Below are 23,765 nucleotides of genomic sequence, written 5' to 3' on the forward strand. Positions count from 1 at the left end.
TGGAGGCCGATTCCAGCAATCGGCCAACATTATCTTCACCACACGCTCTGCATGTGTTCGACGTCGATCTAATGAGCAGCGTTTTTACGTCGGCTGATGAGAGTCGACATTAGTCCTAACGGAGCCGACGTTCAGGGACAGTGCCTTGGCTAACTACAGAGCCGATATCCGCAGTAACCTGGCAGATTCGGCTCGGGGGGCACCTAATCAGATGAACATGTGCGATACATGTGCGTTCAAATATTGGGGGCCGATAGAAAAATCGGCCAGTAAAATTTTTTCTCAAACATGGTGTACAGCCGATGCACAGACATCGACTTTAGAACTAAGAAACAAAGCCGATGTGCAGCCATCGACTCTAGTACAAATGTACAAATTACACAGCTGCGTGTCCGTGCAAGTCGGTCTTCAGTTCAGCTTCGAGGCCTTCTGCTTCCTTGAGGGAGTGAACAATGAGAGCTTCCTCGGCTGCAATGAGCCGATTTTTGTGCCCGAACCTTCTCGTCGAGGACTTCCAACCCCTTGTGCAAGGTCACCAGTTCAGCAGTACTGTCAGAGGCATGCAAGGCAGTCTTTTGCTCTTTAACCCATTGATGTTTCGTCTACGATATCGGCTTTCAGCGAAAGAAAGGTGATCGATGGTGGCAAGTTTGGCTGGCTCTGCGTGGTGGTTTTCTCAGAATTGCCTGAGTTCAAAGCCCCTTTGACTGAATTGTGTGTCCTCGCCGCTGTTCTCGCCTTAACTGAGGCTCGGGGGGCAGCTGACCCTGAAGAGTCTGTACTCTTGGGAGCCGATTTTATTGGAATCGGCTGGCTCTGCATCACGACCTTTTTAAAGGGTGATAAGTTCTTGCAGAAGAGGACCACTGGAGCTGGTGGGAGGAGTTTGAACGGGGATCCATCATCATTGATAGGCTCTGGACCATCTTGTTGCCGCAAAGAAACAGAGCGGGGTTATAAATCATCACTGGAAACTGTCGCAAGAAAATTTGCGAGCAAGTGGTACCGATTCGGCAGAAGTTTCAGCTTCAGCGTAAAGTTGTTTCAGCAACGGTCTTAGAGCTCTCCTGAAGGCAAGGGTCTTCCACATTATCCACCAGATCTCAAAGTCATCAGTTGAAGAGTTGAAGGATGGATTGTGAAGAACCGATGCGTTGCTATCGGCTCACTGAGCATTGGCTAAGTGAACAATCGGCAAAGTCAGTATGAGGGGGAATCGGCTAACTAGCTTAAAGGGAATCGGCAAAATCAAACTGGGGGAATTCTTCATTGATAAATAAGATTTCTTACATAAAGAGCTGATTGCTCTCAAAAGGAAATACTAGGGGGTACATTGCCCCATCTACTACTGCTGATCCTATGCTAAGGGTCCTATCTACGGGCCGTCACTGCCCTCATCGTCGCCGTCGTCGCCGCTGTCGGTGCTACTCCCGGCGGGCTCGTCATCGCTGCTGCAGCGGCCGCCGGCCGAGCCCTCATTGTCCTCATCCTCCTCGTCAGCGTCGTCGTCGTCGCTGTCGAAGTCGCTGAGGTTCCCCGGCCAGGGGCAGAAGCGCTTGGCCGGCGGCTCGTCGGAGGAGGTGTCGTCCTCCTCCTCCTCCTCCTCCTCGGGGGAGGTGAAGTCATCCCAGGAGAAGCGATCGTCATCGCTCTCCCCCTCCGTTTCCCCGTCGGCGAGGAAGCGGAGGTCACTTTCCCCGTCGGTCGAGGACTTGTCGTCCTCAGACCGGACGGAGAAATCGTGACTGGATTCCTCCCCGGCTTCGATGGTGCGGCGGATGTTGGCCGCATGGGCCTCCTCTGGGTTCCACTCCGGCGTCGGCTCGCGGGAGGAGGAGGACTGGGTGGAGAGACCCGATGAGGCAGAGGAGGAAGAAGACATGGTGGCGCAGGAGGGCTTTTGGAGTGCTAATGCGAGGGGGGTGAAAAGTTGAACTGCAGGATGCGGTTAAAATATAGGCGATATAGTGGAGATTCAATACCATAGCAGTTTCCGAGGAAGTGGTGCCCAAAGATAAAAAAAAGAAACTGCCAAATCACGCGGAGAAGTTGAGAAGGCAAGGCATCATGATGAAGGATACTGCGACGGTTCTGCCACGACATGACCCGACGAAGAAAAAGCAGAGTGATTTTGGAATTATCAATTCCAAAACCAGGGGGGCATGTGTTATCACCAGAATTTGACCGAATCAGAGGTGGGCCGCGATTGAAGATGGGCTTGAAGGATATACATGGAAGGAATACATGAATCGGCCTTATATACAAAGTTTGGGCTAGTTTGCCCGTGTATCTGTAATATAGTAGGATACGTGTCGGTTAGTTAGAGTTTGGCTCGTACACGGTTGGTATTATTCCCACGTTAGAAAGTCTACGGACTATAAATATGTATCTAGGGTTTATGAAATAAACAACAATCACGTTCACCACAAACCAATCTAGGCGCATCGCCAACTCCCTTGTCTCGAGGGTTTCTTCCGGGTAAGCATCATGCTGCCTAGATCGCATCTTGCGATCTAGGCAGTACACGTTTATTCGCTGTTCATGCGTTGCTCGTACTGAAGCCTTTTTGATGGCGAGCAACGTAGTTATCTTAGACGTGTTAGGGTTAGCATTGTTCATCGTATCATATGCTATCGTCGTGCAACCCTGAGACGTCTAGTCGCCTTTACACCTATCTTAGGTGTAAGGGCGGCACCCCGCTTGATCATTATTTAGTAGATCCGATCCGTTATGATTGCTCCTTGTTCTCCAAGGATTAGTTTAATATCTGCATAGTTAGGCCTTACAAACGGGTTGAAGGATCCAGTGGCGCGTAGGGTGTAGTTTGCTAGCCCTAGACAGGATGTTCCGGGGATCAACCTCGTGTTGGTTTTTAGGCCTTGTCTAGGGTCGGTTTACGATCACCGTGCGAGGCCGCCAGGCTCAATCACGAGTAGGATGTTCCGATTATGTGATGAAAACCCTAAATCGTAGTAGGTCGTTTTAGCTTTATTTCGATCAAGCAGGACCACCATATATTCGTACACCTCGTACGGATCATGGGTGGATCGGCTCTTTGAGCCGATTCACAGGATAACCTGAGAGCCGATCGAGGCTCGTATTTAATGTTTACGTGTATGCCATGCAGGAAACTAAGCGAGGCACATCCATCACCTTCCTGACCAGGTATAGGTCAGGTGGCACGCCCTTGCACCAGCATCGGACGTGCGTGCCGAGTCTTTGCGGGCCGTCGCTCGGAGGGACCAGGGCCAGCCGCAGTCCTGGGAGCTTCCCGGCTCTACTGTGTTGCCCGTCGCTGCCCGCCGGTGGGTTTCTGACCGCAACATTACCTTAGTATTAGTTTGCGAGTACTTTAAAGTACTCATGGCTGTGTCCCTGGCTATTCAAATGGCCAGACTATGAAGACGAGTACCAGAACCCGGAAAAAGGACAGTAGGACGTCTACGACAACTAGGATCACTCCTGACGTCAACAGTTGCCTGTGGAATAGATGGACCAAGACCGCTACTATTTCGCTTCCGCTATGTGTTTGTATTTAGATCTCTAGATCCCCTATGTTGTAATAAGACTGGATCATGTGATCCTTTATCTATAAGACGATTATGGTATGTAATGAATAATGTGTTGTGATATCAATCTATTATGTCTCGCAAAAACAATATTCCTGGGATTGCGAGGAATGGCATAATAGGCATCTGGACTTAAAAATCCGGGTGTTGACATATACCCCCTTCTTCCTCCTCCCCAAGCTGCTCATTTCATCAAGAAACAGAAGAATCACAAGATCTCCTCCTCCACCCAACCAAAGCTCTTGATCTTTGGAGATTCGAAGGAGAAGACCCCGATCTACATCTTCACCGAAGTGATTTGCATTTCCCCCTCATATGCTTGAGGGGCCCTTTGCTAGTGTTCCTCTTTTGAGAAACCCAAGTTGTTTGTAGTTGATATTGTTCTTGTTGTTGTTACAAATTTGGGAGCCTCCAATTTGGTTGTGGATGTGTGCCCCAAGAACCTTGTAAAGGCCCGGTTTCCACCTCGAGGAAATCCCTTAGTGGAAGTGGGTTAGGCCTTCGTGGTGGTGCTCACAGGAGACCTAAGTGAAGCCTTCGTGGCGTTGGTCTGGCTTTCGTAGCGACCACACTCCTCTGAACGTAGACGTACCTTCTTGCAAAGGAAGGGAACTACGGGAATCAACTCCGTGTCTCCGCGTGCTCCACTCTCGGTTACCTCTATCCGATTATCTCTCCTATATATTGTGTAGTTATATCTTGCTTAGTTGTTAACCTTTTCATATAGGTAAATTCACATAGTTGCATATCTAGAGAATTTACCTTTGTGTCAAGCCTAAATTGAAAAATAACTAAAAATTGGTTAGCACCTATTCACCCCCCCTCTAGGTGCGACATATGATCCTTTCAATTGGTATCGGAGCCTCGGCTCTTATTTCGGGCTTAACCGCCTAAGAGTATGTCGAACGATGAGGGTACGGAAGGGGCCGCAAAACCGGTCTCCATGGATGATCTCAAGTTGATGGAAACATCTTTGAGGTCCTCCATGGAAGCTCAAATGGAAAGCATGAGGAAAATGATTTCCGATCTTTTGCCCTGGGCTCCCTCTGTCATCCCCGTCGTAGAGGAAGGGGACGAGAGTGAGTTAGAAAAGGGAGGTGCTTCGGGCTCACCTTCTTCTACCACACCCTTGGAGAGTGATCACTTAGACAATACTAAAATCCCCATTACTTCTCCTAGAGCATCTAGTGGGGGTGTGAGCTACAATAACGTGGCTCCACCTTTCCGCTCTCCCGACATCCCGGTTCCCCACCCTCATATAAACACTAGAGGCGACCCACCCAAGTTTAATGATCAAGATTTTGCGACTTGGCAATTTGAGTTTCGCTCTCATGTTTGCAGTGCCTCCAATGAACTATGGAGAATCGTCTTGGAGGGATACAAGCCTTACAACCCCAACAAGTTGACTAGAAGAGAAGAGGTTGACAACCAACTCAACTCCATTGCCTTGCACATGATTCAAACTAGCGTGGGAACAAAGGACTTGGCCCTTGTTCAGAATTTCGATACCGCCAAGGAAGCTTGGGAGGGCTTGGCTTCTAGCTTCATGGGAAGTGAAAGCATGAAGAGGAACAAGTATAGTTCTCTTCGGAATCAAGCCGAAGGATTCTTAAGGCTACCGGATGAAAATCATCAAGTTATGTATAGAAGACTCATCACCATTGCCGATGCTTTTCGGAATGTGGGTGCCAAACATATTGATGATTTTTGGATCAAGGACAAGTATATTGATTGCATGATGCCGTTTGAACCCGTTGATGTCAAGAGTCTCCTTGGAAGAGAAAGCTACCCCTCTCTCACCTCTCAACAAGTAGTGCACGAGTTGCAAGTTCTCAAGGTGGCCGAACAAAACTCTCATGATTCTCGCAATCGTGCCATTGGGATGTCAAGAGGGACCAACCTTGCCTTGACGGTCAATACCGTGGAAGAAGTGAACCCTCAAGAACCATATAGGACATCTTGGAGTATGTCCTATCCGGATGATTTGGAATACCACTACAATGACCACATGGCCATACATGCAAAAACCTTTTGGGTTGATCCATCCAAGGCCAAGGAAGACAACATCAAGAGAAACAACTCAAGTGGGTTCAAGAGTTTGGGCCCAAAAACAAGATCGTGCAACAATTGTGGTGACAAGAACCATTTCATCGCCCAATGCCCCTATGAGCATAGGGAAACTCGCGGTGGAAGGCTCATTACAAAGGTCAAGAGCAAAGATTCAAAGGCTCCCAACAAGAAGTTCTACAACAAGAGTAAGAAGGACAAGAGGCCTTCAAGGATTGTGCTCATGACCAAGGAAGAGTATTCTTTCGATGAAGTTGAAAGTAGTAGTGATGAAGAAGAAACCTCAAAGGAAGTGGCCGCCATTTCCACCACCAATATTCTCTCTTCATCTCTATTTGAATCCTCCAATGAGAACCCTCACATCAAGAATGCAAATTTCTTCATGGCAAGGTCCTCCTTGGACACATCTATTGTGCTATCAACTCAAGAAGAATACACATCCGGTGATGATGAGGAAGATGAAACTTCCAATGAATTGATGGCTCTTACTTCCCTCTCCAACAACTCTTCATCACCAATTGAATCCCCCAATGAGGATACTCTTATGAAAGAAGAAAGTTGCCTCATGGCTAAATCTTCCGAGGTATCATCCCCTAACCCCTCTATGCCTATCATATCAAATGATCTAGGGGTTGACCATGCTAGTTTAAAAGTGAAACAAGAAATGCTTGATTTCGATGAGTTCATTCTTAACTTGAAAGGTGACACTAAAAATCATGTTTCAAATCTCATGGTCTGTCTAGCACAACTATATGATGCTCTTGATAAAAAATGTCAAATAGAAAGAGAGGTGTTGGGGGGATGACCCCCGGTATGCCAAAGGCATGCCGAACTGGCCTTGTTTAGGCTATCGATGTACCGGTTTAAAGGTTATTCCGGATAACAAAGACAGGTTCATGGCTAAGTGAAATCATACCGGTATCCCAGGAGGGGTATACCGGAAAAGGTTAAGAAGATACCGGAATACCGGCAAGGGCTACACTGTAGCACGGCGGCAGTCCGGTCAAAGATTCTCTCAAGGACTAGAGGACAAGGATGAGCGAAGCACTTCAGCTTTAAACGAAGCCCTGGCGCCAAAGAAGAAGATGACGTAAAAGGTACCGACGGAGGTCACGACTCCCTGATTAAAGTCATAGCCGGTACCAGCTGGGCCAAAGTGGCTTTGTAAAGTAGTTTGTCTAGTCAAAGATGCCATTAGGGTTTCTTCCCCTGTAAGCCACCCTCTCCCCTATATAAGGAGAGGGAGCACCCCCTTGCGCGGGATCCAATCCGAGTAAGAAGCACGAAGTAGCGAAGAGGTAGATGAAAGCCTGTAACCTAAGATTCATTATGCAATAGAGAGATAGAGCTTGTATTGTTCTTCTTCAACCTCTGGCCAAGGCCAAGTTCTTCACCGAGATACCGGAACTCCATCCGGATTCCATCCTGTGTTACCAAAACCCTCCCCCGAATCCTCTAGCGCATATTCGGCCCCAACTTAAGCCATCCCATGGCATCTGTCTGTTCACCACGACGATAGTTGGCGCCCACCATGGGGCCAGCAGCTGCGCTTGCTGGAGTTCATATTCGAGCGGGACTCCTCACCATCTCCGGCGAACGCGTGGTCACTGGCCTCGTCTACCGCCTCTTCTCGATGGACTTCATCAACGACAACGCGGGCTGGTTCGCCAATGGCGGACGCTTCCCGCAGAACGGCCGCATCATCGAGTTCGGCTCTCACCGCATCTACCTCGGCACCGTGCCGGAGCCCCAGTGCCCATCGCTGGTGCTGGTGGCGCCGGATCCACCAAGATTTTTGACTGCTTGCAGGCCGCGCTCCGACCGCGCCGCTGGCAGCGTCGAGGTGATGATGACCGGCGAGCTACTATGGAATGTAGCCCTTCTCCGCCCTTTCCCTTCCTCAAGGTGAAATGTAAGGAGTTCATTTTTGTGCCTTATTTGCTATCAGTAGTATGCCGGCACCTCGAATGAATCTCGGGGACTATCTTTATCAAAATTGCGTGCAATATGTTTATTTTTTCTGTATACCGGTTTGTTTGCTTAAGGTTCCCTTTTCCGGTTTAGTAATGTGTTTAACCTAAAGGAGTCTTCGACTTAGCTGCTGTCTGAAACCCAGCTTCAAGGCAAGCAAGATAAACCGGAAGGTTCTAAGCACGTGAAAAATGAAAAAGAAACCGAATACAAACAATCCGGAAGAAGGTTTAACTAACCCCGGTCATACCGGTTTTTTGGTAAAAGAATTCGAGTTTTTTCTACGTTCAAGAAAGTGCTTGCTTGGTAAAAGAACTTTGTGTCTCATACGCCAAAAAACCCAGAGAGGTAGGCAGAGCCAAAGCAAAAGAACCAAGTGTGCATCAGATTGGATGCGGAAACAAATCCGGAGTCTTTACCACTTTAGGCCTCTATCAATGCAATGTGTTTACTTTTTTCGTATACCGGTTTGATTGTTGGACATCTTCTTTTTCCGGTATAGTAGCGTGCTAAACCTACCAGAGTTTTCGACTTTGTTGCTGTCCGAAATCCGGCTTCATGGCAAGCAAGATAAACCGGAAGGATCTAAGCACGTGAAACACGCAAAGAGAAATCGAAAACAAACGATCCGAAGAAAGTTTGACTAACCTCGGTTATTCCGGTTTTTTGTGAAAAAAATTCGAGTTATTTCTAAGTTCAAGAAAGTTCTTGCTTGGCAAAAGAACTTTGTGACTCATACGCCAAAACACCCAGAGAGGTAGGCAAAGCCAAAGCAAAAGAACCAAGTGTGCATCAGATTGGATGCGGAAACAATTCTGGAATCTTCACAGTGCAAGATAAATGTAAACTGTAAAGACAAATTGCCATGGTAGAATACCAACATAACATAAATAAGTTACCGTTATAATAAGTTTTACCACAATCAAAAGAACTACGAAGTATTATCTTACATCAAACACCCCGGTATACTGGGGGAGAATTTAATCAGCATTGTTTTAAGATCAACAGATGTGGCAGGAGATAAAGCCAAAAGTCAGGCAATAGGAGGCTGGGGGCCAGCTTCAGGCGCTTCCGGAGCTTGCTATGGAGGGGCATCGCCTTCTTCAGCATCCTCCTCCTCATCATCGCTGATATCTTCTCCTTCCTCGTCGTCGGAGACTTCGTCCTTGACGTCGGCGGGAGGAGGGATGAAGGTGCTGGTGCTGGCAAACTGGGCGACCCGGTATGCGCGGTCCTGGCGCTTGGCGGTCAAAGCAGGCTCTGTGTCGGTAGGAGCCCTGCCGCGCAAGCTGTGGAGGGCGTCGAGGTTGAGAGCTGTTGCATTGACGACAGGAATCGATCGAGGGACTTCGTCGGCATCATACAAGTTATATCCACCTCCTCGTCGTGTTATCTTCGCTACGTTCATCGTGTGTTTATCACCACTACCGTGCTTACTGAGAAGATTGGGCAACCCTTTATCAGAAATGTTAGCGTTCCATGTAATAAAGAATAACTAAATTCTAGTCTGTACACCGCCATGCGCCGAAGAAACTCCAGTCAACTAAGCACAAACGAACTCATGGCAAGTTAGATTGACACAGGAACTGATTAACGGCTGCCGATCGAGCAGATGCATGTGGTATATGCCTCTTATTTAACGCGAAGCGTGGTGCATGCATACTACTATTTGTGGAGATCTGGAGATATCGCAGCAAGTCAGGTCAAACAGGTATCACTGCCAGTTGCCAATTCATTAGGCATTTGTACCTACCATTTAAGTAGCTCGAGATACCCAATATCCCCGCTCAAACAAAATCCTTGTCACTTGTCAATGTCAGAGGGTGTATCTTACAACGTGCTAATTAGCTCGAGATATGGTCAAACAAGATCCTCAACACAGTTGCCAATGCCAGGTATATGTGCTACTCCAGCTAGTACTGACATATTCTACAGCTCATGCTCACTAAGAGCATCTGTTAATGTAAAACAAAAGTAACTGATTGTTAGGACGGGAAAGGCCAACCAATCAGTTTCAACACACGTGATGTATTCCTAAAATGTGCTCTATATATATAAAATTTTTTTTGCAGCAGGCCCAAAAATGGCCTCTTGTGCTGCAAATTTGGGGTACCAATCGGTTGCCCTATCGCATAAAACGGCAGCGCGCAGCCCAACTGCTGCTTGAAAATTTCCCTCCCCTCTCACGTGTCGCGCAGCCCAACTGTTTCATCATTTTCCATTCAAATCGTGCCGCCTCTAGATGGCCTTGCATAGCCGCCGCGTCGACACCATCGCTGGCTACCACGACGTTCGGTTGTGTGAGTACGGCCATTATGAGGCGGAGACCACCTGCGTCCGGGAGAGGGATTGGCTCGGCACATTTGACTTGCTGGAAGCGGGAGCTTAATTTCCGGGATATATGTAGGAGGTTGAGTTCCTAGATCCGGAAGTGCGGGTGGCTTCTTGCGGAGAGGAGAAGGAGCACCGCCTTTCCATGCGGAAGCTCACCACCCACGACACCAATGAGATTACTATGAAGATGTACAAACATGCACAAAATAAGAAAGTCGGGAAGAATAAGAAAGGGGAGGCTGCCCCCTCGACGGTGAAGCAGGAGGAAGACGATGCAATCTACGGCGGTGTTGATTGGGAGGCCCTCGCCTGTAGTGAATACGAGTAGTAGGATTTTGTATAATAGTAGGGTGAGTTTTAATGTGTCAAACTATGATGCTCTTTGTTTGAATGCGTCATAATTCTATTGAATGTATCAAACTTTTGAAGTTCCAATGCTCGAATGTTTTGGTTAAGCCCCATCTTACATCATCCAGAACGCGTGCCCTAAAACTCTAAAGCAGGTGCCCTAATTTTTTCTATGTCTACCCTAGTTTACATCATCCGTTGGAGTTGCTCTAATGACAAGTTCCTTAGCGGCAACTATGTCATCGCCCGCTAAGGATCTAGGCTAGGTAGGCCTAGGTCTAGCCCCCCAAAACCGGAACAAGGAGCCCTCAGCATTTCGTTAATGGGTCGCGGTCAAGGTAGATTTCATTAGCGTGCGGGGCATAGTATTAGTATTACCGCAATTTTTTCGAGCTGGCACGCGTTCCATGCCACGGGACGGGCCAATAATGGTTTTTTTTGCATGCTACGGGTTTTCACGTCAAAGCCCGGCATGTTAGCCAGGTTTGCATGTGATGCATTTGGGGGAGGCACATATGCCTAGTCGGTACTCCATCCGATTCAAGGAATAAGGCATTTTCGGTTTACTTATTTTTGGTTGACTAAAAATTACTTTAAATATATAAAGATTTTTTTATATAAAATTAGCATAATTTAGAAAGTGCTTTTCAATACGAATTCAATGATACTAATTACATATAATATAATTAAAATTTTATTGCTTAATTTTTGTGGTCAAAGTTGGTCTTAGAATAGGCGTGCCGCTCATTCCTTAGAACGGAGGTAGTGCTGCCAAATGATTAGAAAAAACGCCGAATACAACTTAGTCACAAGAAAGATATAGATATGTGTCGAGAATCCCAATTTCTATCCGTTGGAAGGTGCCCTGGCCTTCCTATATAAACCTCACTTGGTAGTTGGTACGTAACCACCTCGTGGCCGGATCAGCCCCCCAAGATAATTAAAATGGCTCACAAGATGGCCGCGGCATTGGGTGGCAGATTCAACGCCGTTGCGAACGGCGAGAGCGCAGCGGCGGACGTGTGGATCCCCGCCGACGAAGAAGACACCTCCGGCGATGGCATCCGGCCATTGCTCTTCCGAACAATGAAGGTGAAAGGCAGCATCCTGCATCCTTACAGGTAGATCTCCACGCCATTCTAACCGCTACCTGTTTCTAGTACTTCGAGGATTGCACTTGTGAGCACGCACGAGACTGATGATTTCGCGACAGGTTGTTGATTTTCCTGCGAATGGTGGCCGTCGTCGCCTTCTTCGCGTGGCGGGTAGAGCACCGGAACCACGACGGGGTGTGCCTCTGGGCCATGTCCATGGTCGGGGACGCCTGGTTCGGCATCAGCTGGCTCATCAACCGGCTCTCCAAGCTGAACCCCACCAAACGCGTCCCGGACCTGGCCGCCCTGGCGGACCAGCACGGTGAGGCCAGCCTTCCGGGCATCGATGTCTTCGTCACCACCGTCGACCCCGTGGACGAACCCGTCCTGCTCACCGTCAACACCATCCTCTCCATCCTCGCCACCGACTACCCCGCCGACAGGCACGCCTGCTACCTCTCCGACGACGGTGGCTCCTTGGTGCACTACGAGGCAACGGTTCAGGCCGCCGATTTCGCGGCGCCGTGGGTCCCGTTTTGCCGGAAGCATGGCGTGGAGCCGAGGTGCCCGGAGAAGTACTTTGATATGAAAACGCAGCCGTACACCGGGAGTATGGCCGGGGAGTTCATGAGTGACCATAGACGTGTGCGTAGAGAGTATGATGAGTTCAAGGTTAGAATAGACTCCCTCTCCAGCAAGATTCGCACAAGATCTGAGGCGTATAATTCGAGTAAACAAATGCAAGCAGATGGTGTACGCGTGACCTGGATGGCCGACGGGACGCAGTGGCCGGGTACATGGATCGAGGAAGCTGAGAACCATCGAAGAGGGCAACATGCTGGAATTGTTAAGGTATTCCTTTTTACTATAGTTGTAGTCTGTTGGATCATACTACTGGTTACTTATGTTCAGGTTATCTTGACACAGGTGATACTGAACCGGCCAAGCTCCATTGAGCAACAACAACAGGGAGAAGATGCTGCATTTGGCATGGGAACCTTGACATGAGGCTCCCTATGCTTGTGTACATCTCCCGGGAGAAGAGCCCCGGCCACAACTCCCAGAAGAAGGCAGGCGCGCTAAACGCGATGCTCCGCGTCTCGGCGCTGCTCTCCAACGCGCCCTTCGTCGCCAACCTCGACTGCGACCACTACATCAGCAACTCGGGAGCCCTCCGCGCCGCCGTGTGCTTCATGCTCGACCCCCGCGACGGCCGGAGCACCGCCTTCGTCCAGTTCCCGCAGCGCTTCGACGATGTCGACCCCACGGACCGCTACAACAACCACAACCGTGTCATGTACGACGGCACCATGGTTGGCTTCAACGGCCTCCAAGGCCCGTGCTGCCTCGGCACCGGCACCATGTTCCGTCGTCTCGCGCTCCACGGCATGGAGCCGCCTGCACATGAGGAGGAAGCAGCACTCGTCAAATCCGTCGGAAACTCGACGACGCCTCCACCTCCAGACGAGCAACTGGCTACCTTGCTCACGACGTGCGCCTATGAGGAGGGGAGCTCATGGGGGAGAGGCGTCGGCTGGGTGTACAACGTCGTGACGGAGGACCTCGTGACCGGATTCCGGATGCACAGCCAGGGGTGGCGCTCCATGTACTGCTCCATGGAGCCGGCCGCGTTCCGCGGGACGGCTCCCATCAACCTCACCGAGCGCCTCTACCAGGTGTTCCGCTGGTCCGGCGGCTCCCTCGAGATGTTCTTCTCCCACAGCAACCCTCTCGCCGCCGGCCGCCACCTCCACCCTCTGCAACGCGTCGCCTACTTCAACCTCGCGACCTACCCGATCACGACACTCCTCGTCCTCGCCTACAGCCTCTTCCCGGTGATGTCTCTCTTCTCCGAGCAGCTCTACATCCAGGAACCGTACGGCACCTACATTACATTCGTCGTCGCCGTCTTGGCGATGCACCACCTGACCGGCATGCTCGAGGTGAAGTGGGCGGGGATAACGGTGCTCGACTGGTGCCGCAACGAGCAGTTCTACACCACGGCTGCCACGGCCGCGTACCCGACGGCGGTGTTGTACATGGCCAAGAAGCTCGTCACCGGGAAGGGGATATCCTTCAGGCTCACCTCCAAGCGGACAGAGGCCTGCTCCAGCGACAGGTTCGCCGACCTGCACACCGTGCGGTGGGTGCCGCTGCTCATCCCGACCATCGTCGTTCTCGTCGTCGACGTCGCGGCCGTCGGAACGGCGATAGGCAAGGCGGCGACATGGGGTTTTTCCACGGACCCGGCGCTGTACGTGCTGCTCGGCACGGTTTTGAACGTTTGGATGCTCCTGCTACTCTACCCGTTTGCGCTCGGGATCATGGGGCCATGGGGGAAGAGACCCGTCACCCTGTTCCTCCTGCTCGTGTTGTCTGTTGCCACCGTCGGCGTCGTGTATTTCACGCTTCACGCCCACCCATCACATTGGTCACAAGTTGCAGCTTCTCTTGGCAAAGCATCTTCCATCTGGCGGGTATACACGCACGCCTCATCTTACTACTACTAGTAGTAGTAGTAGTATGCACACTGATCAGTCCAATAATTGTGACTTTGTAACTAATTTTTTCATTTAGCATGTGCCGACCATGTGTGTGTTCATGTCTTCACATTCGGAGGGAGAGAGAAGATTGTTGAGCTCAAATTATGAATTCTATCGAAATGAAGGGTGAGGCGGATAAGTCTTGACTCTCACTTCCTCATCACGTCAGACAACTCCAACGGATGATGTAAAATACCCTACCTATTACTAAGGCTGGACACGTGGAGCCAGCTCGAGCTCGGCTCGGTGCGAGCCGCACTTTAGCTCGCTGCAAAATGGCTCGGCTCAGGCTGGCTCGTTTGTCCCACGAGCCGGAAAAGGAGGCTCGGCCCGAGCTTCACACAAACTCGGTGCAGCTCGGAGCAGCTCGAGAGCCGAGCATGGATGTGCCACTGCCATGTGGGCCTACCTTATCCAGCAGCGATGAGAAGCACCAGCACGCGCGGAGACGGCATGACGAGCAGCACGCCGGAGCAGGACGATGCAGCGGGAGTGAGAAGCCTGGACGATGTAGCGGGAGTGAGAAGCCTCGAGCGGGGACGGAGAAGACGCGAGGGAGCTATGGTGACTGGCGGTGTGGGCGCTGGAGCTCGGCTCCATGTGCGAGGGCGTCCTATACCTTGGCGGCGGCGGCCGGTGGTGTCCGCGGCGGAGAGGCTCGCGACTAGGATGAGTATACTAGGAGGCAGCGACCTTGAGCAGAACCATCGACTGTTCGATCTGCGGCGGCGGCGACGCGTGAGGTTCTGCGTGGGTTAGGGATGGTCAAAGCACAGGAACGAGCAAGGATGGCAATGGGCAGGGTAGAGCAATACCATACCCATACCCATATAGTCGATGGGTACAAACTTCTACCCATACCCGTGCCCATGGGTATAAAATTTTACCCATACCCATACCCGGTGGGTACCCGTACTCATTGGATACCCAGTGGGTAGGTTAAATTGTACACAAATCACTCGCAATTTGACATTTATCAATAACAAATTCGATTAAAAAATGAATTATCTCAACTCGATAACAAGTACTTTAGTACATAACAATTAAAAAAATATGAAAATCCCATTCTCATATAGTAACTCATAAGTAAACAAAAGTAGACGTGTCCACGTAAGAAATTGACAATAAACGGGCAGGGTATGGGTATACCCGCGGGTACAAAGATATACCCATGCTCTACCCATGACTTAACGGGTAGGGTATGGGTACTACCCATGGGCATGAAAGTGTACCCATACCCTGCCCATGCGGGTACGGTACCCGCGGGTACGCGTACCCGTGGGTAAAATTGCCATCCTTAGGAACGAGACGTGGCATGACCTAGTCGATCGATGCAATCACGGTAACGGGCCAGAACCCAGAAAGTAGCCCAGTTCACCTCCTCCCTCTTAATTCGGAAAAAATGGCGAGCTTTCGGGCCGGCCCGAGCCGAGCCTACTGAGCTAAAAGCCCGTGACGGTCCGGAAAACTGGGCTCGGCTCGGTCTGCCTCTTCTGCGGGCCGAGCTCAACTCGGGCCGAGCCACGGCCCGTACGTCCAGCCTTACCTATTACCATCCTTAGCGGCAACTATGTGGGGCCCGTCACAACCCTACCTCTTGCGTGCCATCTGGATCTAGGCTAGGCAGGCCTAGGTCTAGCACCGACTCCTCCTTCAATTCCGCAAATTGTCATGGCAACACCTACCGCTCTGGAGCTTCAAGATCGTGGATGCCGGGGTGGTGGCTCTAGAAGGCAGACTGTGTGGATGGCTCTAGAAGGCAGACTGTGTGGATGGCTCCCATGCGAGTGATGTTGTGGTGGTGCTGGTGGTCTTCTCTTTGGCCATGTGGATGGTCACGAGCAGGTGGTAGGAAGTTCTTGTGTTGGCGGTGTTGCAGTAGTGGCGCGCAGCGTCCACATCGTGCTATGGTAGTCTTGTTTGTTGGTAGGAGCAGGTCCATGGGTCCAAGTTATGGGGTGACAATGGCGTGGGTGTTGTTACCCTCTTGGGGCATCTTCATGGAGCACCGGTTTCCTTTCAGCCCAATTGCATTGGCATCGACAGACTAGCTTTGATCCTTTCTCGATGCACTTCGGCTATGTGCGAAGGGTACTATTAACGAGGTCTTGCCCTTTACGCGTGACTTTGTTGTCTTAATTTAGTCCCGATCCTCTTTATCTGCTGGCAGGATCGGTGCTCTGCGGCCTAGAGAAAATCTACCCTCTCTGGGCCTGGTGCTCTGCTAGCCGGCAAGACTCGAGTACCGACATCTGCTTTCGGATCGGCCACGTGCTCCTGCTCCTCCTCGGCCACTTCACGTTCCGCGTCAGCCTCAAATTGCGCGCCCCGGAGGATGGACTCCGCCATTTCCGCTTCGTCGAGGTCGAGGGTGAAGATGTCGAAAGGCTCGGGCTCGAAGCCATTGCAGCTCAATATAGAGTGCGTGGTGGCTAGGCGGTGAGGCATCCTGGCTACACGATGAGGATGTTGCGGATGCGAGATGCTTGCGGGAGAAGATTGGCGGTGACCACACGTCGAATGCCGCACTTAAAAATGTCGAGGCATTGAATGCCAACACGGAGTACAAACCATCGGCATCGATGAAGAAGCCAACGCAGGAGTGAAAGATCGAGATGTCGCCTAGAGGGGGGGTGAATAGGCAATTAAAAACTCTTGCGGATTTGTCTTGTAAGAATGCGGAATTAAACTAACGTTTAGTCTACAAGCACAAACCCTAAATATGCTAAGCTCAACTAAGTGTAACAATAGCAACTAGAGCTAAGCAAGATAGGCACAAGATATATGTAGCACAAGTGATAGCAAGATATATGTACTTCAAGCACGATGGCTATCACAAGGAAAGAGAGCTCGGGTATAGAAATAACCGAGGCACGCGGAGACGAGGATGTATTCCCGTGTTCCCTTCCTTTGCAAAAGGTACGTCACGTTTGGAGGAGTAGAGGTCCCACGAAGGATTCCCCGCGCCATGAAGGCTCACCCTATTCTCCGAACCACACCCACGAAGGATAATGACCCTTTCCTTATGGTTAGCTTTTCCTCCGCTCCGGAGATGGCAAGCTCCACAACCACTTCACAAGCTCCACGAAGGAGAAACCCGGGCCCCTTCACAATCTTCCACGAAGAGATCACCGGGGCACCAACCAAGCCAACTAGGACGTCTCCCTCCAAGAGTAACAAGCTCACGGTCTCTCACTCGAACTAATCGTGGTGGAGCGCTCAACACTATGCAATGATGCAAAGCAAGAACACTAGAGGTGTTCAAGTCCTTCACACTCAAATCCCACCCAAACAACGAATGCTAGGATGAGATTCGAGAGGAAGAACAATGGGGAAAGTCAACGAAAGACTCCAAGATCTAGATCCCAAGAGTTCCCCTCACTTAGAGGAGAAAATGATTGGTGGGGATTGTAGATCTAGATCTCCTCTCTCAAATCCTCAAGAATGGGCAAGAATCATGGGAGGAATCAAGGGGGGAAGCAAGTTCTTCAAATAGCAACAATGGAGGTGAAGAAGGGGAAGAACTGATTTGCTCAAGGTGGAAGAAGGGATATTTATAGCTAGGGAGCAAATAAAACCGTTGGGGGAAAAAGACAAGTCAAGACGCGCAGGAAAAACGCTCCAGTCGGCGCACAGGCCGGCCGACCGGACCTGGAGCCGGCCAGGCCGGTCACCAGTCCGGCCGGACCGGGCCACAGGCCGGTCGGGACGGGAGCGAGCCGGGGGGAGGCGGCAGATAGCGCGGGCGCTCAGGGTGCGCGGGCCGGCGGGGCGTCCGGCTAGGCCGGGGTTGCCGTCAGGTGGGCCGGTCGGCGACCGGCACCTGGGCCGGACCGGCTCGGGGGCGCCACAGTATGCCGCCCGGTCGGCATCAGCGCCCGGGCCGGTTTCGGCCGGGTGGGCCGACGTGTGGGCCGGTCAGGCCGGTCGGCCGGCCGGCAGCCCCCCTTTTTTCTTTTTCTTTTCTTTTTCTTCTTTTACTCTTTTCCCTTTTTCTTTAATAACTAATGCTCCCGAATTCCGATTGACATGAAACCAATTTTGTTGGAAAGATAACGACCAATAAAACCCCAAAAAAAACTGGAAATATGGAGACTCCTCACAGAACATTTTAGATGATTTTAGAGAGGGAGTCTCCCACCGTTAAGAAACGGTGAAGACGTCCAAACTCGAAAACGTAATAGAAGATGCATGCGGATTCCATTTTCGATGAACTTGGGCTTGTTGTAAAGCTAGAAACAAGCTCAAGAACCTCACACAGAGAAACACCAAGAAGAAATAAGGATATGCAAAGTATGCAAAGGATTGAGCTCCCTGCGACGATGTGATCAAGTTACCCAACCGAAAGCCCCTCTTGATAGTGCTGCTATCTATCCTATAATCCGGTCTCCCAACAACCACCTTGAGACCGGTAAAAGAAAAACCTAGCAAGGCCATACCTTTGCCTTGCGCATCCCGCTTGATCTTGATGATAGCTCTTCACGCTCCACTCAAACCGAAATGCCTCACTTGATTATCGTCGCTTCGTGTAGACTCACAAATGTTCCCCCATACATCATGATGGGAAAGCTCTATTGATGCACATGTTCACATGTCCATTATCACCAAATGGACGGCAAGCTTCAAGCATGTGATTCACTTGAGATGCTCATCTTGAACTTGCCCGACTCAACCTTATATCTTCTCATACTCTATCATACTATCTTGAGATGTATAAAGAATTCTTCACTTGGAATCAAGCTCTCAAGATCTTGATCATGCATTTCTTATCACGTAAGATAGAGTATGACTAATATTGAGTTCCACATAAGAACTCCATCTTTATTTCTTCTTCTTGATCATATCACATATATATCTTCAAATCGATGATCTTGATGCCAATACACAAGGTGTATCTTTATCTTCATGGCATCCATACTTGAATCCAACACATGAATACAAGTAGTACCTATGGAATATTCCTTCATATAAACTCAATGAAAACATTAGTCCATAGGGGTTGTCGTTAATTACCAAAACCACACATAGGGGCAATATACCCTTACAATCTCCCCCATTTTGGCAATTGATGACAAACACAATAAGAGGGTTTATATAATGAATATTAGAGACAAGTACACAACTTATCCGAGAATAAGTTGTATACAAGAGGTTGTATTTGATATGGTCAAGTAACACAAAGCTACTATCCCATATCAAAATCAACTCTACTCACACAACTACAACTAATGCAAGGGATGTGAGTAGAACCAATATATATAGAGCAAACTCCCCCACAATGTATGCACGTGTGATGAACATGAATTCATTGCATACATTGTCAAGATTAACCTTTGGGACAATTTACACTATATATATACAACCATGCAAGACATACCAATATGGAATGCATGAGAGGCAAAACACTTAAGCACGAACCAAACTTAAGTATAAAACCATTCCCTTAAACCCTCTAAACTTCTCCCCCATTGGCATCGATTGTCAAAATGGGTGAAAATTTTAGAAGGCCAATATAATGTGAGTTCCTCCCCAAAGTGTGCACTTCTCATAATTTGAGTGGAATCAAATGCACATATCCAATGATGAATACTTGAAGGAAGTCAAACTATATTGAGGATCAAAGATTGCATAAGAATCACATGATGGAGAAAGTTTTCACAAATAAAGCAAGCAATAAAAGATCCAATTTGGACAAACAAAGATATCATGATAAGAGATATATAGTGCTTTGAATAAAATAAGGAAGCTCCCCAAGGTTCGTGCATAATTTATAGTGTTTGCAATTGAATACAATATGCACAAACATGGAATCCTTACTCCCTCTATATCATTTAGAACACAACCAAGATAAAGATAATATGCTTATCAAGAATAACTTGAGTCCAACAATTACGAGATATGAGTGCATGACCCACATTAGCGCGCTGCCATGCAGGAGGAGTACGACGCGCTGCAGCGCAACCGGACCTGGGAGCTGGTTCCCCGGCCCCCTCGCGCCAACGTCATCACCGGCAAATGGGTCTTCAAGCACAAGCTCGGTTCCGACGGTACTCTTGAGCGCTACAAGGCGCGCTGGGTCGTGCGCGGCTTTCGGCAACGCGATGGCGTCGACTTCACGGATACGTTTGCCCCGGTTGTCAAACCGGACACGATCCGCACGGTGTTGCACCTTGCCGCCTCTCGCGCGTGGCCCGTGCACCAGATGGACGTCTCCAACGCCTTCCTCCATGGCCATTTGCAGGAGCGGGTGTACTGTCAGCAGCCCATCGGCTTTGTCGACACCGAGCGCCCCGATGACGTGTGCTTGCTCTCTCGGTCCTTGTATGGACTGAAGTAGGCGCCCCGCGCCTGGTACCAGCGCATCTCCGGCTTCCTGCATCAGCTTGGCTTCCGCTCCACGCGTTCGGATGCGTCGCTATTCGTCTACCGGACCGGCAACGACATGGCCTACCTACTGCTGTACGTCGACGACATCATCCTGACGGCCTCCACTGCTGGGCTTCTTCGACAGCTCACCGACAGTCTTCGCGCTGAGTTCGCGCTGAAGGACCTTGGCCCGCTCCACTACTTCCTCGGCATCGAGGTTGTCCGGCGTGTGGACGGGTTCTTCCTTCATCAGCGGAAGTACACCCACGAGCTTCTCGAGCGTGCAGGGATGCTTAACTGCAACCCTGCACTTACTCCTGTCGACACGAAGGCCAAGCTCTCCGCCAGTGATGGGTCGCTGGCGTCCGACGCGCTGTTCTACCGCTCCATCATCGGTGCTCTCCAGTACTTGACGTTGACGCGCCCGGAGCTCTAGTACGATGTGCAGCAGGTGTGCTTGCATATGCATGCTCCTCGGGATGCTCATTGGGCTGCGGTGAAGCGGATTCTACACTACGTCTGTGGTACCATTGGCTACGGCTTGTCGTTGCATGCTTCGCCTTCGACGTCGACCGACCTCGTCGCCTACTCGGACGCGGACTGGGCGGGATGCCCGGACACGCGGCGCTCCACCAGCGGTTACTGCATCTACCTCGGCTCGTCGCTTGTCTCTTGGTCCTCCAAGAGGCAGCCCACCGTGTCTCGCTCCAGTGCTGAGGCTGAGTACCGCATTGTGGCCAACGCTGTGGCCGAGTGCACGTGGCTTCGCCAGCTTCTGTTCGAGCTCTCTTGTCCTGTTGACAAGGCTACGTTGGTCTTCTGCGACAACGTGTCGGCCGTCTACCTCTCCGCCAACCCCGTTCATCATCGGCGCACCAAGCACATCGAGTTAGACATCCACTTCGTTCGTGAGCAAGTTGCCCTCCGTCGCGTTCGAGTTCTTCACGTACCGACATCTCAGCAGTTTGCCGATATCATGACGAAGGGATTGTCGTCCACGACGTTTTCGGAGTTTCGCTCCAGTCTATGTGTCGGTGCCGACCCTTCGACTGTGGGGGGTGTTGAGTAACATATTGTATAGGTATAGGTCCCCGTGTTTTTTCAGGGTTGTACCTGTAATTGTACATGTGTCCGCCTATATATATATATGAGCAGCCGGTCCTATTGGTGCAGTGCAATCTTCAATAACTCTTCTACAACAACTAAAAAGTCCGAACTGATGAAAAGAAACTAGGCATTGACGAGCTCTAGAAGAGGAGAAAAATCCACCACGGATGAGCTGCCTAGCTTAGCTCAAAGAATCTGCCCACCACCGGCAAGACGATGACGCGCTCGCTGACCAGTCATGAACCAGCGGCGGTGACAGTGGCGGCGGCGCCATGCTACTGCTGCGGATCCAGGCCAACCACGATCACGAACGTGCTCGCGGCGACACGATCTATGTACATCCGATCCCACGTACACGCCTTAGCTAGTGCACCAACCACGATCGAATATCGTAAGTCCAAGGATCAAGATCACCACAATGCGGCGTGCTACCGCAATGATCGTCGGCGCCGTCGCGCTCTGCTGCTGCCTCCTACTCGCCGGCGGTGGTGTCCGCGCGCAGCCGTTCGACTACCCAACGGCGAGCGTGCCGGCGACCTGGGCCAACATGGACGCGGCCCTGCCGCACCACGGCAGGGCACGCAGCACCGGCTGGTGTCGCTGCGGGACACGGGGTACTTCAACGACCACGTCACGAGCATGCGGGCCGTGGAGAGGGTGAGCGAGCAGGCGTGCAAGAAGGCATGCCTGGACGACTGCGCGTGCGCGGCGGCGCAGTTCTACTACGGCCCCGACGCCGGCGACGGGTTCTGCTACCTGCAGTCGGAGGTGTTGTCGATGCAGACGCTGCAGCCGGAGGTCGTGCACTACAACTCCACCATGCACATCAAGGTGCAGGCCAAATCGGCCAGGTCTTGACTCTTGATCACTATAATTACAAGGTCTTTGTGGAATGACACGAACTAGAGGCTGGGGCGCCCCATGGGGCGCCTCCTCACCGTACAGTGGCACTCCAATCATGGACTAATCTCGCTCCTAGCAGATTTTATACCATCCAGTTGCAAGTTTGAAATCCTGAGCCTGACCGTTGATGTCCATCAAATCTAGTTTCATGCTAAAATGTATCAGGCCAATGCATTTTCTTATCCATATCCAGTATCTAGGAGCATCAGAAAGACATGTTCCCTTTGTCCCAAATTAATTGACTCCGTTATATCTTAGATAAAGTTGAGTCAATTAATTTGGGATGGCAGGAGTACGTCGTATGTAGGAACAAACCTCATTATTTTGGTACCACAGGAGGCTAGCCAGATGTGAGGTAGATGACAGATAATTCAGAGTAAAAATGTATAAAATGTAATAAAAAAATACACACTGCTCATGTGCAAGTTGACAAGTTGTGACCAATATATTGTATAATAAAAAACTTGGTATCGGACACGTTAAGACTTGACACAATACATCATCGATACATACAAAAAAAAAAAGCAAGGATGTAACTTGCCAGCTACACTCCCATTTTTCCTTTTTACTTCCTCTGGTGGTCATCTGCTCCCTCGGCATCCAAGGATGTAATGCCTGCGTTAAAATGGATTACTTGCACCTTGCAACTGAGAAAAGAGTGATAGAAGGGAGAGCATGATCACTGTCAAATAATGAATGGACAACTTGATCAATCGTTGATGTCTCCTTTTAAGGTTGTACCTCAAAATGATTGGGTAGCAAGCTAGATTTTATAGGAAATCTGAAGGTTTTGTGATAATTTTAAAATCCTTTGAGAAACTGAACAACCCAACCAATCATGAATACTTCAGAGTTGCTGCACTGACCATCTGATGAAATAACATCTGATGAAGTAACAGTGCAAGCTTTCATATTTGACAGGTGAAGATAGCTCTTTTCTTTTTATGTTTACCATGAAAGAATGGGCCACATAATTTTGTCAATATAAGCGCAGTTGAGTGGCAATGCTAACTGGAAATCTATGTATCCTAGTCTAGAATGCGAAGAGATTTAAAAGGAGCCGTGCAGATTTAACAGCCTGGCAGGTGAAGGCCGGGCGAGTGACGCGGACCAAATTGCCTTCCCAACCGCAGCGTTACTACCACGCACCTCGGCTTCGAGAAGGCTGCCGGCGCCTACGCGGCATACTCCAAGCCAGGAGCGGAATAAGGGCGTTGACGGGTCGGCGCAGTTCTACTACGGCTCTCCAACGCACAGGGCTGGGCGCCGGTGTTCGACGTGCTGCGCCTCTTCCCGGACGACGGGTGCTCGTACCCGACGGTCTGCGGCGCGTACGGCGTGTGCACGGACGCGCAGTGCAGCTGCCCCGACGCGGCCAACTTCCGCCCGGTGGACTTCCGGAGGCCCAACCGCGGCTGCGTCCCAGCAGCAACGCCGGCGACGTCGTGCGGCTCGTCACGGCG

The 23,765-nt window shown here is 50.4% G+C and overlaps 1 protein-coding gene and 1 pseudogene across 1 annotated transcript; both read left to right on the top strand.

Annotated features, from left to right (window-relative positions):
• The first annotated feature begins 11,229 nt into the window (after positions 1-11,229).
• Positions 11,230-13,968, top strand: LOC127338932 (mixed-linked glucan synthase 2-like; annotated as a pseudogene).
• Positions 13,969-20,368: 6,400 nt separating this feature from the next.
• Positions 20,369-20,728, top strand: LOC127340466 (uncharacterized mitochondrial protein AtMg00810-like). Its single transcript, XM_051366209.1, has one exon. It carries the CDS (start codon positions 20,369-20,371, stop codon positions 20,726-20,728), a length of 360 nt encoding a protein of 119 aa, XP_051222169.1.
• The last annotated feature ends 3,037 nt before the right edge of the window (positions 20,729-23,765 follow it).

The sequence above is a fragment of the Lolium perenne genome, chromosome 3 (assembly GCF_019359855.2).
Source record: "Lolium perenne isolate Kyuss_39 chromosome 3, Kyuss_2.0, whole genome shotgun sequence".
Classification (NCBI taxonomy): domain Eukaryota; kingdom Viridiplantae; phylum Streptophyta; class Magnoliopsida; order Poales; family Poaceae; genus Lolium; species Lolium perenne.